At 33.3% G+C, this 17957-nt stretch overlaps 1 protein-coding gene across 1 annotated transcript in view; it reads right to left on the reverse strand.

The window, feature by feature from the left end:
- Nucleotides 1-16370, reverse strand: part of UBASH3A (ubiquitin associated and SH3 domain containing A) — an 83716-nt gene extending 67346 nt beyond the window's left edge. Inside the window, exons 1-3 of the mRNA XM_012544360.3 lie at nucleotides 16135-16370; nucleotides 13124-13177; nucleotides 663-849 (exon numbers count right to left, since the gene is read on the reverse strand). Of these exons, the coding sequence (XP_012399814.1) occupies nucleotides 663-849; nucleotides 13124-13177; nucleotides 16135-16247 (354 nt within the window). The 5' untranslated portion in view covers nucleotides 16248-16370. The remainder of the gene's footprint in view (nucleotides 1-662; nucleotides 850-13123; nucleotides 13178-16134) is intronic.
- Between the last annotated feature and the right edge of the window lie 1587 nt (nucleotides 16371-17957).

Here is a 17957-nt window from a genome sequence, read left to right on the forward strand (position 1 = left end):
AGGAGTCTATGATATGGATTCAGGGAAAGTTTCTAAATAGAGAAGATCAGTCCTAGATGATCCACACTGGGACAAAGCTCTATCTCCCCTAACCCTGTTATGATTCTGTGTGTAATAGAGAAGATTTGTGGTCCTGCCAATTCTGACAGAATCTTGAAACTAAAATCTTGAAATGTTCACTTTACATGCAGCAGTTCCTATTCCTTTTGGGCATGTAAACAATAGAATCACTGCTCTTGAGATTACAATTGAATAAGAGTAGGGTGTAGATCAGGGAAATGTATAAATAGGTACAACACAAATTAAATATTATCTAGTGAGTAAGAGAGGTTTAAAAAACTGACATTAGTAATTTACAAAGAAAAATAATCACTTCTCATTAGAGAAGACTTCATAAAGAAAGGGGCACCTCATCTGAGCCTTATGGGATAATATGGGGGAAATGTTAGACAATGTGTGCAAATACTCATAGGTAGAAAGAAGCAAGACAAGTCATAGAACTTTTACTATTGGTAGTATTCCAACTTGGCTAATACAGGGAGCATGTAAAGGAGAGTAATAAGAAAAAAGGTATAAAAAAAGAAGTTAGAACCACATCATGGAAGACCTTTAAAGCCAAGTTAGGGAATTTGTATTTTGAGAAATAAAAGAAATTGTCTTACCGTGAAGAAGTCACAGAGTGTCACATGGGGGAAAATTTCATGTGCTCTATTTTTGCCACACTGGCGTTTGCTTTCTCTCCAAAATTCCTGTAGGTTTTCTAATAGAGGTCCAGTGGGGCACAGGTAGAGGGCATATTCTTGAGGGATTGGATCATCTAAAGAAGGATCATTGTAATGAAAATGCAACCTGTAAGGAAGAATTGACCTTTCACAAGTTAGAAAGAAATCTCTTCACTCAGACTGATGCAAAACCAAAAGAAAAGAAATCAAAATTTGGTTCTCAGATTGGTTCTAAATGTTCTAATAGTCTTTTCACATTCTTGGTCATTTGAGGTTCTATCTGGAAGTTATTTGTTTCTTAAATTTTGCTAATATTTTGATTCTTACATTGCCAGACTTTTCTGAAATATATTTTTTCTTGACTCTCCCAGAGAATCATCCCACATTATAAAGAGTATTTTTGGTGGGAGGAAAAAAATATCAGCAAAATTGATCAATATGTTGAAAAAGTTTGAAAAACAAGTGCAATATGTAACAACTGTTGAATTGCTATCTCCATGAATTGGTTGGTTGATAGTATCATCTTATATCTCTTCGAGTTCTGTTTGATCTTTATAATTTTATAACATTTATTTTTGTGATTTTTCAGGTGTGTTCATTTATCTTGTTGTAGTTATTGAGTATATTGTTTTCTTAGTTCTATTTATTTCACTCTATTCTGTATCAGTGTATGTATATGTATATACACATATTTCTTTGTATTCAGTACATATATAATTTATTTTAGCACACCAATATTCCATAATATTCATCTACCATAATTTGTTTAGCTGAACAATGACTTTCCAATTCTTAGCTATCAAAAATGATATTATAAATATTTTGGAGTATATAGGAACTTTTTATTTTTAATCAATGGCTACCTTGTAGTATTATTAGCCCAATAATAGAATCTTTGACTTAAAGGGCATGGGTATTTTAGTTACTTTATTTGTGTAACTCTATACTGCTTCCCAAAATGGTTGATACCAATCCACAGCTCTTCCAGCAATATATTCATGTGCCGTCCCCTATTATATCCCTTCTAAAATGACAGTTCTCATTTTGGGGGTTATTTATTTATTTATTTTGCCAATTTTCAGAGTGAGGAGAAACTTCAGGCTTCTTTTAACTTGTATTTTTCTTATTATTAGTGATTTGGAATATTTTTCATGTGGTTGTAGATAATTTACAATTCTTTTGAGAACCATTTTTTCCCCCAGATCCCTATTACATCATTTATCTCATAGGGAATGGCTATTAGAATTATATATATTCAATATATATTTGGACACCAAACCCTTATTAGAGAAATTTGGTACAAAGATTTTTTCCCTATTCAATTATTTCCCCTTTTAACCTTTGCTTTGTTGTCTATGGTTTCCTTTCATCATAATATAATTTTCTTGTTTATCATTTTTCTTTTTTTACTTTTTGAATGATTGTTTTTACCCATCTGAAAATATGAAGGCAAATTCTGCTTCTTTTGGGTTCACTTGATACATAGTCATTCCTGACCCCCCATCCTAATATGATAAATATGGAAATAAGTTTAGAAGAATTACATGTGTTTAACCTATATAGTATTATTTGCTGTCCAGGGGAGGGGAAGGAAGGTAGAGAGTAAGAAAAACTTGAAACACAAGGTTTTGCAAAGGGAATGGTGAAAACTATCTTTGCGCATTGTTTGAAAAATAAAAGGCTATATAGCATAATGTTCTTTCAGTTACTTTAATGTTAATTTAAAGTTTGCTTTATTTCCACTGACTCTCTTTTCTTTATCCCTTATCCCCATTTCTTATTTGTTACCCCTTTGGGCTTTTGTTTATTAATTCCTTTTATTCTTCTGCTTTTTTATGGTTATAAAATTCTTCCCCCTCTTTTTCCCTCTCAAGTCAAGTTGATTCTCTCTTCCTGTACTCTTTTCCCACTAATCGTGAAACATGAAAAAAAAAATCAGTCTTTGTATCTTTTACAGAAAAGAATTTATCTCACTCTTCATTATCCTTCTCTTTCTATCTATTCCAAAATATCATTCTTTGAGTTATGACTACTATAATCATCTAGTCTTTCTTTTTCTGCATTTCTCATGTAATTAGAGCTTTCAGGGTACCCCTCCTAAATTCTCCCTCTAGGTACCTCCTGTCACTACCTTGTAGGATTTGCCCTCCATATTTTCCTATTCCATTTTCCAAACTCACAAAAAATAATGCCTATTTTTGCAGTTGTTAGAGAGACTCTGCTTTATAATAGGGCCCTTCCCCTACCACATCCCTAATTACACAGTCCACCACTGATCTATACCATTTCCTGTTCATCTTTTTTTCTTTTTGACATTTGCCTCAAATTCCTCCCCTCCCCTCATGTCTATGCCCTCTCCTTCCCCTAGATGCCATTTGCTGCAGGGGTTCTCAAACTCCACTAATATGGGGGTGAGTAGATTTTTCCAGCACTAAATTCCTTAGATCACATTCGATATAAGGTTGTTATTTCCTTATACAAAGGATCTGTGATCAAAGATCATACACACTGATTCATCAGTGGAATATCCTCCCATTACCAAAGTAAAATTTCTTTCCTTTCTCCCATTCTTCTAATGCTTCCCTCCTCAACCATTTCCTGGCAGATTCTTCTCTTTCTGAAACTACAGAAATATTTCCTTCAATACTAGCCCTTGATTCAAATCCCCAAATCAAAGACTCTTCTCTAACCCTTTCTTCCCTTTCCTTCCTTTCATGTACTTTCCCATGTTTCAATTTAGTCCTACCAAAATAGATTATCTTTAGGGAAAGTATCACCAGGTTCTATCTGTAATAGCCCTTGAATGTCTCTTCAGTATCTATCAGATTTTCACCTTCACCCCTGTCTCCTTGTATACATCAAAAAAATTAAATTTCTTAGTTCTTTTCACTATCATTCTGTTGTTATTGTTGATCTTTCTTTATTCATTTGTTCACTTCTGTGTTTTCTGTTGTTTGGGATGTTCAAGAAGCAAATAATCTCTTTGGTTCTGGTTTTCTTTCTTAAAATGTTTCAGATTCTTTATTATTAAATGTCCATTTTTTTTTCCTTCTATGGTTAAGCTCAGATTTGTAGGGGTGTTCACCCTCGGCTGCATCCTTAACTCCATGACTCTTTGGATGGCATTATTTTATTTGCTCCTACATTGTCTAGAGAGTGCAAAATAGTCTTGTATTATTTAAATATTCTTTCCATTTATTTTATAAGCCTGTAAAACCAGCAGAGCCTGGAATCAGACCAACTACCTTGTAAAGAAAAGAAAGTCAGTGCCAGGACAGACAATCCTATTGTGATACAATCTTTCTCTTGATCCCTCACAGAACTTATTTCCAAGTTGAATTGTTAAATTGATCCACTGTGTGTCTTAGATTTTGTAGCCTTTTTTTTTCTTCCAGAAGAATTCTTTCAATTGGAATTTCATTTTTTATGTTGAGGAATTCTGGATATTTTTTTTCTCTTATTGCCTGCATTATGATTTTAAGTGGGCTTTTTTTTTTTTTTTTGTTTTTGATTCTGTTGTGTTATTCTGAGAGATCTATTGTTTCTACATATCCTATATTCTAGATTACTGTTTTGTGCTTGCAGAGGGAACAATTTTTTCTTTTAATGTTATTGTTTTATGTTTTTCTTCTAGATTGTCCTTACATTCACAGTTGATGGTTTTCTGTTTTGTATCTTTGGTGACTCTTGCCATTGTAGATTCCATTTTTCTATTCTGTCCATTATTTTTGCTGTGTATACCATAAATTCTGCTTTGATCATTCTCATACCTCTTTTTGAACCCTCAGGAGCAGCATATTGTGTTTCAATATTTTCCTCAAATTCTACAGGTTTTCAACAGTGTTGAATCTTTTTTTTTTAAAATTTATTATATAGATGCCATTCATCTATGCCTGAACTTGCTTATTAGATCTGGAGGCCATATTTCCTTCTGTTAATACTTCTTTTCCTGTTGATTTATCTGTTTATGGTCTTTGGATTTTCTTCTTCCTTATATCTTTGATATTCCCCCCCACCCACCCATTTTCCCTATTACTCATTTTATGACTCTCTTCTCATAGGGGTTCTTTTGGGGGCTAGATCTCAAAGTGTCTTAGTAACTAAACACTAAGTAACTCAAGGTTTACTAGCCTAGTCTTTGCTCCAGCTGACTTCATGGTCAGAAGTGGCTCCAGATGGATACTGTTCTCTTTACCTCAAGTTTAATGGAATGCTGCATAGCCTCCCACACATGATATTCTATCTAGTTGCACCCTCCTGCTCCCTTTATTCCTTAGTTCTTTAGCCCAGTACCAATAGCACAGATCTTTACAAAGCGATTGCTGCAAGACTGTCTGTCTTGGTACTGACTCTCCTGTCTTTACAAAATAGTTGGCTTGGCTCCAGGTTCTGCTGGTTTTACAGGCTTGTTGACTCCCACATTGAAGTTCAGAGCTTTGAAGCACTAGAGTTATAGGATTGGGAGCTTTAGTTGGCATTTGCTTTGAAGGAGCCATGGCCACGTGTCTTTCTGTCGTGAGCAGGGCAAATTTCCATAGCCAGGATCTTCAGTGAACTTGAAAGAAAAAGGAGGAACTTGTGTATAGACTTGGGTTTTATTGTAAGTCTTTGTCCTTCAGTCAGTTAGTTAGTCTCACTATTAGTAGTGTGGGAAGTGAAAGAGGATTGCTGAATAAGTTTAGGGTCAGTGGGCATCAATTCACTTTTTAAAACATTATTTTTAATTCTGGATGTCTTATTAAAGCAGATTTAACAGATTTAACTCAGGTACCTATAAGCTTTCTCATTTATCCCGATAATTTATTCATGACTGAAATATAAAACACTTTGTCTTTGTTTTAATAATAAATTTATCACCAGAGCAAGGCAATGTGGCTCTCACAAAACAGATTTAGTAAACTCCCATGAAATTAGGCCAAGAGTTTTCACATTTGTAATGATATTAATTCTTTCTCCACCCAGTCCTTTAAAAAAGAAACTTAGATTACATGACTATGGAATGTTGTAAGGTCACATAATTTAGAACTGGGACTTTAAGTATCCTTTGATCCATTGCTCTCAATTAGACAAATAAGGAAACTAAATTTCAGAGAAATGAAGTGACTTGCCTGTTTGTACAGTGAGTTAGCAAATCAAATATTGATAGGTAAATACTTTTGCCCAACCCTACTCTCAAGTAATGAAAGGGTCAAGTAATAGGCAACAGGAAATTGCTACTGTGACTAGGAAGGATAATGTTTACTTGCTTCCTAGTCCTTTTTTGATCTTGACTTTTGATTTTATTGGTGTAAGCAACTCAGTTTCCTAAATCCTCTCTGCCAATGTAAACCAATAATCCTTTTTAATCTAGTCTTAGAAAGTTGCCTGGGACATAAAAGATGAAATGAATTGCCCAGGATCACACAACCAGTCTCTTTCAGAGGCAGTATTTGAGTTCATCTCTTCTACTATAGTCAGTTTCCTGCCTCCTGACATTTATTAGTGTCTGATTTGCTTAACAGTCCTAAGAAAAAAAAATGTAAAAGAAATGACATCTACAAAGTTCTTCTGAACTCACTGGACAACTTTGGAAAGTCATTTCACCTATCTTGGCCCAAATTTTCTTGGTTAACAAGATTATATTACTGAAGAATGGCTCAGTTCTGATGTTCTCTGACTTTTTGAAGTCAATCTTTTCATATCCTCCCATCTTAGCACTAACTTCCTCAGGCTTGCTACCTCATTGGCTGGTGGCTGCAAATGACTGACAATGGTACCAGACTTCAAGAAAAGAATAATTCTTTAATTCTTTTTTATTTTTTACAATTAATGTTTTTGTACACATTGGCACTATTTTAAGCATATCCTCCAATTCTGACTTGCACAAAATAAGCATAATTTATAACTGATATTTAAAAGATAACTTTAGGAATATGATTTGATTGAACAAATATTGATGAAGCACTGCATGATGTGGGAGAAAATAAAAATGAATAAAATACTAAACTAGTTTGGAATCTAGTAGAAGTGAAAGGAAGTATACACAAATAATTTGAGTTAGAAAATTATTTAATGCACAGTGGAACCATGGAGGTAAATATAGGTCCATACTTAAATACTTATTACTAATTAAATAAACTAAGTACTAAATATTTAAGAACCCTCAAAGTTATACTATTCATTAAGAACTTGAGGATGCCAAATCATGGACCAAGTTCTTTTTAGAAAAGTTTGTCTTTTAAAAAAAACATTTATTTGGTCCCTAAAATTACTCCTGATGTCATTGAACAGACTACTTTCTTTCTGACAAACCAATGAGAAGATATAGACAATAGTCACCCAGAATCATGATTATATATATCCTGTATTATTGGAGGGACTATCCAAATCAATTAAATGTCATTCTAATATTTGAGAACTGACTCTAATCACCTGCAAAAAGCAAGCACATTTTTCTAGGGACTTGAGGGGTAAATTTAAGTAGATACCATCTCTAGAAACTAGAAAACTTTTTGCCAAATGAACTGGTATCAACAAATTCAATAAACATTTGCTAAGTATCTTCTATATGAAGAAAAAGTATATATGACATTGTTCTTGTTCTCATGGAGTTCACATTTAGTAGTGCCTTAATGAAGTCAAGGGGGAAGCAAGGTGGCACAATGGATCGAGAGCTGTTCCTGGAATGAGAAAGACTCCTCTTCATGGGTCTGACCTCTCACGTTTACTGGCTGTGTGACTCTGGCCAAGTCACTTAACCCTGTTTTCCTCAGGTTCCTCATCTATAAAAATGAATTAGAAGAAAGAAAAGGGCAAACCACCTCAATATCATTGTCAAGAAATGTAAAATTTGGGATAGCTTCTGGGAGGCCTCAGAATCAGCCAGAGTCAGGATAAGTAAAAGTCCTTGGTCTTTAGGGGGAGAAGCAGGCAAACTGCCAGAAGTTTTGCCAAATTTTTTTTCTTGATTCTGGAGTCCAGAATCTTCACCTTTCTCCTCCTCATCCTGCAGCCAAGTAAAGTCTTGCCTCTTTCACCCCACCCTCTAATCCTTGCCTATGATTATCTTAACATCAAACATTGAGCCAGCACCAATGGTGAGAAGAGCCATTTCCCTAAACATATGCTAATAGAGTCATTGTCTCACATAGAATAGGTAATTAGCCTTAAGTGCTCAGTTGTCCAAATCAAGTACACCTTTTCATAGTTTCAGCCCTTTACAAAGAAAACCCCAACTGAAAATGACTGAAGAAAAGTGGTTCTATTATGTCCTTATGATCATAAGAATTGAAAGAATAGAGATAAACACATGGTAGGAATAGAGAAAAAGAGGAAGTGAAAGCAATGTTAGAGAAAATTATGTCACGTAATCAAAGTATAAAAGTACAAGCGAACATCTATATGAGGGCTGATACTTGATCTTTATTTTTATATGAATTGGTCAAAAGGAAAATGTGCATGCACACACAGAGTTGGGTAAAGAAATACCTTTGATTCAAGAGGGAAGTCAGATGAAAAGGGGAAATGGATAAGAGATATTAGTTCTAAGCAAAACAAATTCTAAGCATGTAAAATATTTATAGTTCTTTTTGAAGTAACAAATAATGGAAATATGGATGAATATACATAAATTGGGGAATAAAAAAGTTATGATATAGAAATATGATGAAAATCTATTATGTTGAATTCTTTTAGCATAATGATGAGCAATGATTCCAGAAGACTAGTGGTAAAACATGATATCCATCTCCTGATAGAGAGGTGAAAAGATCAATATAACACTAATTTTTTTGTTTGGACATGGCCAATGTGAAAATTAATTTTGATTGACAAGTTTTTAAAGGGTTTGGGTTTCTTTTTTGGAAAGTGTCATTTGGGAGGGTTTGATGTGAGAGGGTAAGAAAGCAGATTTTGCCGAATTAAAGCAAATAAAAATATTTTTAAAATAAAAAAAATTCCATTCTTACTTCAGCACTTGACACATAGTAGGCACTTGAGAATATTTATTGACTGACTCACTTAGGGACTGCAGGAATGAGGGTGCTATCAGTGTGAAGTTCAGGAGTAGAGTTCACTTCCAGAATGAGGAGTCAGGAGTAGCTCTTCAAGAGGAATAAAGACATATCTTATCCAGAATTTTTCCTTAAAGTAGAGATTCTTAGAGGAACAAGCCAATTAGAGGAAGGGGTGATATACTTTATAATATACTTCAGCTATGGAGCACTAGCAAGTCATAGTGACATTCTGACGTATAGCTTCTGACTTCAGCATAGGATGTAAGACTCAAGGGGAGCATTGGCTGTATTCAAAATAACATATGGGCCAAAAGAGTAGCAGTCTTCCAGACTGAGTCCCTGTCTGCTATATCCCAATAGCAGTGACTGGCAGAAAGAGAAGAGGGCTCTACTGGGAGAAGGAGGCACTAGGAGAGAAGAGAACAGAATTGGACCTCAGTGCCAAAAGTACCTCAGCAGATGAATCAGCACCCACTTGGATAGTAGCAAAAGGCAGAACAATTGTCAATTATTGTTTATTGTAATCTAATACTGATTAGCCCCTCCATGTTGCTGCCAGAAGAATTCCCAGTGAGGACTTGGAGGGAACAATGAATGACATTACTGGGAGTCTTGCTTTCTGGTAACAAGGAGAGAAGAACTTTTCTATCTAGCTCTCACAGAAGAAAGGAGGAAGTCTCTCAGAGACCTGTCATAGGGGGTAAATTTCATATTTGATCCTCTTCATACCATGTATTCAGAAGGGAGGAGGAAGTGTTACCTGGTTGTCCAGGGAACACTAAGTGGGGTATATGACAAGGAAACCTCCCTTACCCATGATAATGATTGATAATTTAGGATTAAATTGTTCTCTATAATGTCCAATTAGAATGATTTAACTACCTCCTAATTGGCAGATTTATGTTCTTCAGAGATGATTTGGACAAGATTTTATGAAGTCTTTAGTAAGGTTAAAGAGTGGGATTATTGTGATACTTTGTTTTTTCTGATATATAGGAAGTGAAAATTTCTTTTCAAAAATTATTGTGGGCACTAGTAATGGTCTTGTTGCTGTTGCTGGCAATCATTTTTACTTTAATGGCAGGAAATTTCTATATCCTTCAAATTATTCTCACTACACAAGTTGTAACATTTTAGAGGATTGTATTATCTTGTTGTTTTGATTTTTAAAAGAATTATTTAAAATTTATTAACCTTTTCCTTCATTGCTGTTTTTGTTGTTCAATCATTTTTCAGTAGTTTCCATTGTTCAATAGAGTCCATTTATGGCCTCAATTGGGGTTTTCTTGGCAAAGATACTAGAGTGATTAGCTATTTTCTTTTCCAGCTCATTTTATTAATGAGGATTAAGTGACTTTCCCAGAGTCACCCATTTACTAAATGTTTGAGGTCAGATTTGATCTCCTACAGATGAGTCTTCCTGACTCCAGGAGTGGCACTGGGCTATCTAATTGCTCAATTTTATGTTAAAACTGCTTTCAGATTATTTTAGTGGTGGAAGATCTTTTTCAATATTTTTCGGACCATATCTCCAAGGTCTTGCTTATAGTAAGAGCAGCATTTGTATTCTGTAAACTTATTTGGTTTCACTATAAGGTGGCAGAAAGGGGCTGTTTTGGGGATTATCATTACTTTCAATTCTTTTAAACATGAAAAACATAGTGTATGGAACATTAATGTTAGAGGTTTGGTAGAATTTCTAGTGATCAAGGAGAACTAATGCCGTTTTGACAATGTGAACAACTGTCATGGAAAATATGAAATGTTTAGGGAATATACATTTTATTTGAAAATGTTTTAATTTTGAAATTATAATCTTTTGATTATTTATTATTAAGATAGGAATTTTATGATTTAAAAGTATCATTACATTCTAATGACAAACCTCAATCACTGGAGTATGCTGATTTGGGTCTGAGCGACAGAGACTCGGAATAGTTTTGTTACATTTTTCTTATTAGTGATTTGTAGATTGCTTTTCTATAATGATTCATTCTTTTGAAACCTCATTCCTTGTGTAGTTAAATTTTTAAAAGAATTCTTCCCCTAGCCATTTCTATGAAACATATCTCCTCCTGTTGCCTAATTTAAAAAAAAAAAATGTGACCAATTATATTAGTTTTGTACTCCTTTGAAACTTATCGTGGTCTGCAGCATAAAATTTTTGCCAAAATGCTTTCCAGTTTTCCCAGAAATTCAAGTTAAATTTCTCAATATTTTGGAGTTTATCAGTTACTGGATTAGTGTGTATTAACCCCCCATCCTACTCCTAGTTCTTACTCATATAGTCTGTTCTCTGATTTACTTTTCTATTTTAAAAACAGGTATTAAATATTTTTAAGATTAACTTTTATTTTATTTTCAGCTCTAGATTCTCTCTCTTACCTTGTCCAACTATTGAGTAAACAAGAAAAACAAAACCCAATACATGTATAGTCAAACAAAACAATTTCTCATGTTAGCACATTCATATATACATTTACATGCATATGTATGTTCCTCAATCTGCACAGTGAGTCTATATAAAGTGAATAGCATGTTTCATCACAGGTCCTATGGAATTGTGGTTGATTGTGTTTATGAAAGGTTTTAGTCAAAAATTTGTTTTTATGATATTGTTGTTATAAAAAGGGCTCTCCTGATTCCATTCACTTCAGTCGTATCACTTCATACAAATATTCCCAGGTTTCTCTGAAACTATTCTTTTCTTCATTTCTTATGGAATGATAGTATTTCATTAATTTCATGTACCATAACTTGTTCAGCCATTTCCTAATTTAGGAAGAAAACATTTAGATTCTAGTTCTTTGCTACTTCAAAAGAGCTGCTATAAATATGTGTATACAAATGTGTTTTTCCTTTTTCTTTGATCTCTTTGGGGGTAGAGATATAGCAGTGGTATAAGTGGGTCAAAGGGTGGGTGCAGTTTTATAACACTGGGGGCATAATTACAAATGGCTTTCCAGAAGAAGGTCAGTTCACCATTTCACCAATTAATTTCTTTGTTATTTTTCTGGATATGGACAATTTTATCTCTATATTTGTGTTTATACTTTTAATTTTAACTCTCATTTTAATACTATAGTAATATTTTTGATATTAATTAATATAAATAAATTAGTTAATAATAACTCTCATTTAAATACTATAGTACCTGGAACTTTTAATAAAAGAGAAGAGAAGATATTATAGTGTACCTACTACCCAGAGTTCCTTCCCCCACTATCTCTGGTTCTCTACAAGATATATTCTTGTTTCTCTGTGTTTATAATAGGAAAAGTTCTGGTATTTCTCTTTTGTAAATAATATACTTTGTGCAAATTTTTAACCTCATCTTTTTGAATGTATTATTTCCAAATGAATAAACAAACAAATGTTTATACAGGTATATAATATCTATATCTTTATCTATACATACATATATATTACATACATGCATATATATGCTTACATATTCCTAGCACTATTTGTGATAAAGGATATTAGAATTTAGAAGTTTTCTCAATAAAACATGAATAAAGCAAGAACAAAATTATTTCTGTTTTTAGACAATGTGAAGACATATTTAGAAAATGCTAGGAAATCAGCAAATGAACTAATTTAATTTACTGGTAGCTTCAGAATAGTAGTGAGAAGGAAAAAATTCACAAAAGGAATATATATGTATATATACATATATATAACAAAATCATTTATATGTACCATTTTTTATTATATCAAAAACATATATGTATATACACACATATGCTTTTGAGCATAATAAAATGACAAAATGCAAATTTTCACAAATGAGTAAAATAGCAAAGTGGAAGCACAATTTCTAATATATAAATCTTCTTAGTTGACTAACTCCATCAAGAAAACTATAAATCTACATCTTTCTTATGTATTTGTATATATTAAAAAAAAAAACCTTTAAAAGAAACTTATGTAGATTAACATTTTCCTTTCTTAAAGGAGAACAAAGGTTAGTTATAATTTTTACTATACAAATGACTATGCTTTATTAAAAAAAAAATCCCAGCTACTTAATTTGTTTTCTAATCTATATACTGTTTGATATATATTAATTCTTAGTGGATAGTTTATTTAATTTTTACATCTCCAGTTGACATAATTTATATGACTTCTGTACCCAGATGGCTCTATAGAGGAAAGTGAGGCAGATGACTTTGCACAGTCTGCCTCACTTAAATCCATTTCACTTGCATACAATGGCATCTCTTCCCTGATGTCATAGTTCTCTTCAAGAATGAAGGACAAATAACAACAACTTCTGAACATATAGCCTAATACTATGTACAATTGAGTTCAATAATATTATGTTAAAAGATAGAAGTTCAGGGGTGAGGGGGAAGAACCATTTGAATTGCCATAAATTCAACACAAAAATCCAAATTTACTCACCATTCTGATGCCTCTTCTATTGTCCTTCTTCCTGTGGCTGCCAATGCTTTTTGTCTGGAAAAAATAACATAGAATAGAGCTGAAGATTTAAAGTCACATAGCTGAGAAGGAAAATAAGAAACATCCTAATGATGTTTTATAGTTGTTATCAAGACTTTTAAAGACACAAGCAAAAGGAAATCAGGAAATTATTTATTTATCAAATCTAGTCCCCAATTAATTTAAAAATCCAGAAAATGAGATGGATATAAATGACAACTATCATCTCATTTGTTCTTAAAGAGTTTATCTGTTCATTATTTTTAAAGTAATATAGCTTTTAAATAATCTATAATCATTCCCATTAATTATTGAACTTAAATAGATAAAATTAATAAGGATTATAAAATACATGACAAAAAATGACAGGCACAAAAGATGGAGAATCATCGACTAAAAAAACCCTGTGATTTAAACTCATACATATATATACACATATATGTGTTTTATAATGTTTAATGTATAGTACTTGTTTATATAATAAATGTGATGTAGATGGTAGAGTAAAGGTAGTATGGAAGTGATGATGATTAATTAAGATGTTTCTTACTATAAAGATCCTAAATTCCAAAGTGGATTCACTATTATAAAAGCCTATATAATTATAATTCCAAGAATTGATTGATTTTCCACCTAAATTTTTTTTGGTGAAAACTCCTAAAAATGTGCCCATTATGTCTGCAGAGTTACTTTGTTAAAAGAGAGAAATATTGCTTCAGAAATAACAACATGTAGCTATCATTAATAATATTTTGACCTGACATTGACAGCTCTTGAAAAGTAAATGGGGCTTACACCAATAAATATTCCCCAAAGATCCCAAGTTTTTCTTTAGGAAACTCAATTGCTGAATGAATTACAAAGTTCTTTTCTATCTCTGAAAAGTCATATAATTTTTTCTAGTCAGAGGAGTGGATGCAGATACTGGTCTAAAATGACACATATCTTCTGGACTAATATCAGATCATACTTGTAGGAGAATTTGGGTTGCATTTATTTTCCAGGAAACTATGACAATCTCTAGTCATTACAAATCAAATTTTCCAAATTCTGGATAGAATATACAGTGAGAGAAGAAGGATAACATATACATAGTTGGAAAACCATGGTAGATTGGTTGTGAAGTCTTTTAAAGGCTTATCAGAGACTAATCATAAAGACCCTGGAACTGATTAATTATGCATGTGACATGGTCAGGTTTGTGCTTTCAAAAATTCACTTTGGCAACTGGCTGGAAAATACATTGGACTGGGGAGAGATTTAAGATCGGGGGACTAATTTAGTTTTAGTTTAAGCCAGAGATGGTGAGGACCTGCACCAGGATAACAGCTACCTAAATAAAGATAAAGGGATATATGTGAGAATCTGTGAGGAGCTCAAAAGGAAATATTTTGCAATTAATTGGATGGGGTGAAAGGCAGGGTGGGAGAGGGATAAAAAATGTGGAATAACATGAAGGATAACTAGAACAGTGGTTGAAATCTTGGCAGAAAGAAGAAATTTCAGAAAAGGGATAGTTTTGGGGGAAAGATGAGTTTTATTTGGACAAGAGTTTGAAATGTTAAATATTCATTTTTATGTTTTCTGCAAGAAATATTTTGAACTCTATGTTTATTAAGATGCTTATTAAGTGTTTGTTGAGATGGACTTTAAAGAATGAGATATAACAGTTGTGGACGTGAGCAATGTGTGAATGTGTTTTGCTGGAAATAAGGGAGAAATGTACAATGGAATGGAAAGATAAATGTTCATATAAATAAATACTAAATCATTTATTCATTAAAATGGGATGACTTCTGGTTAGGATCAAACAGCAGATGGATGTCAAGCAAGTTTGAACCCCAGGTCTTTCTGACTCCAAGTCAATATTCTATCCACCACACAATGATGTCTGTTTTTAAAGAACAAGTCAGGATATTTGCTGAGGTACAAAAAGAGGTCATCTATGTTAGAAACCCTTATTTGCTGAATTATACTATCCTAACAACCAAAACAAAAATAAGAGACTTATTTATGGTATAAATGAGAAATGACTTTCAAATGTTTATTGAAATAAATTATTTCTTTTACCATGCTATTTAGCATAGCTCCATACTCAAATAGAAAACAATTTTTTGATGATTAAAATAATAATGAAATTCAGTTTAGGGAGAGAAATGTGAGCATCAAAAATTATTTCATTAAAATTGCCCTGTTTTAATGTTAAGATTTAATTTAAAAAATTATCCTTAACCAAAACCTCAGAACCTCTTTGGGCTCTAAAGGTACATTTTGTAGAACTTTTATCCTGGTAAGTATGGACTTGAAAACATAGTCTTTTAACAAATCCTGAAGTAAGTTTAACATAGAAAACCTTAATTTAAATGAATCACATGGTAGCCAATAAATAATGAATTATTGATGATAATAGTGTCTCAGTTTTTTCCCCTGCAAAATGGAGATTAATAAATTGTAACTTTTTGATGGAAAACGTATTGACATGGCAGAAGATGAAGGAATCCAAGAAACATATAATAGATTCAGTCACAAATAAACATAGCTATATACAACCTATTTACTACTTTACTTTGATAGTTAATAAAAATTGGCATTTCCAAAACTGCTGAAACATATAGTAGACAGTCAATAAATTGTTTATTGATTGATCCCAGGACTCCTTGACACACAAACTTTCTATATGATAATCTTCATTAAACAAAATATTTCTATAAGGTAATGAACTAGCTGGAGCATGTATTGAAAATATTTACCTCCAAAAAAAGTTAAAGGATTTTTTAAAAAAGAAAATGAAGAATCTACTCTTCAGTTAAACTTCTGGAGGAAGAATTTCAAGCATGAGATTTAAGCCAAGAATGAGAGAGTGGTAGTAACAGATGCCTCTGGCTTGAATTTCAAAGAGCTCAAAGTTACAGGTTCTTCAAGGCAAACTTTCAGACATATCAAAAGCAAAATTTCTGAAAAAGAGTACTCACGCAGTATGTGCTGGGAACCCCATAGCCAGAAGTGCTTCCAAAAAAGGGAAGGTCATTTGGTCCTTAAGCTTCTTAGAGATCTTTGTGTAGAGCTGAGTTTCTTTAGCAGCCATGCTTTGCTACTTCAAGTTAAATAGGTATACAAGGTAGACTAAAATCAGTATATTTAATTTTACAAAAGAAGAGGTTGAGGTTGTTAATAACAAACCCTACATCTACTTGTGATCTCTCTGACAAAGCTGACATCCTGTTTGCAGGATAGTGGTTTCCTCTAAGTTATATGAATTCTTTTTTTTTTTTTTTTTTTTTTTCTTTCCTACTACATGCTTTACTTGAACAAGCCTATAGAGACTCTAGCTGTTCAGTCACACTCATGTTGGGGAACCCTATTTGGAAGAAAGAACTGAATGGTTATAGTAATCATTTTAGATTTCTTTGTCTCTTGCATATTTATGGTGTGATTTTTTTTGGGGGAAAGTCATCTCATAGCCAGTTGATTTAAATTGGCCTTGCTAGGATGAAAATAAACATCAATTCCCCACAGAATGAAACAAAGTTGATGTCTGAGATTCAATCTCTTATTAAATGTATTTTTTTTTTATGAATTACTTTTTTTTTTTTTTTTGCTGAGGTAATTGGGGTTAAGTGACTTGCTTAGGGTCACACAGCTAGGAAGTGTTAAGTGTCTGAGGCCGATTTGAACTCAGGTTCTCCTGACTTCAGAGCTGGTGCTCTATGCACTGTGTCACCTAGTTGCCCCACGAGTTACTTTTACTTTTAAGAGAGATTGAATTTATGGTTATTGCATATCATCTTAGAAGTTAACATTATGGCATGGAACCAAGATGGCAAAGTACTAAGAAATATAGTAAGGTCCCTCCTATCCCCAAACTCCTCCAAACAGATCAAGAAAATGCACCAGAGTCTTGATTAGGAAATCCTAGAAAAAAGTCATGATGTGTATACTTATTGTGTATCTAATTTATATTTTAATATATTTAACATCTACTGGTCACCCTGCCATCTAGGGGAGGGGGTGGGGGGATAAGAGGTGAAAAATTGGAACAAGAGGTTTGGCAATTGTTAATGCTGTAAAGTTATCCATGCATATATCCTGTAAATAAAAGGCTATTAAAAAAAAAAGAAAAGAAAAGAAAAAAGTCATGATGGATCTTTTATATGCCTCAAGGAAGCATAGAAGATATACAGAGAGGTCTGTGGACTCTGGGGACCAAAATCTGATCAGAACCTCAATGTACAGAGCATGCTAGTGCAGAGAAAGGCAAAGTATTAGGTCAAAAAGCATCTCCAGATCCAAGGTCCTAAATTTGTGGAGGGTGTGAGAACAGGTGCTAAAATGACATGTTTGTTACATCCTACAGAGTTACAAGTCAAAGACTCAGGGCACATGGAGGAAGAGATATGACTCAGAGTGGTATTCTAGGTTAAGGAACAGTTACAGGCCTTAGGCTAGGTTCTAAAAGGAGAAATTTTAGAAGTAAGCAATAGCTGGGTGGCTTTGACTGCAGGAGCTGAGCAGCATTTCATTCGGGCCCAGATTCTAGACCTGTCTGAAACCCACAGAAGATTAACTAGGGCAGGAATCCCAGACTAAAGGGAAGTCTATAGTTGTCATTCTGAACCAGCAGAGCTTTCCAGGTAGGTGATAGTGGTTGAATTCTATGTAGTTGTCTATTATTTCTCAGATTTAAACACAGTTTAAGGACTTGTAGAGCTTAAATTGGGGTGGGTAGCAATTATATTTTGTCCTGGATCAAACCACTTTGAAAGCATTGAAACTGGCGATGAAGTTTGGCACAGGG

Source organism: Sarcophilus harrisii, chromosome 3 (assembly GCF_902635505.1).
Source record: "Sarcophilus harrisii chromosome 3, mSarHar1.11, whole genome shotgun sequence".
In the NCBI taxonomy this organism is placed as follows: Eukaryota; Metazoa; Chordata; class Mammalia; order Dasyuromorphia; family Dasyuridae; genus Sarcophilus; species Sarcophilus harrisii.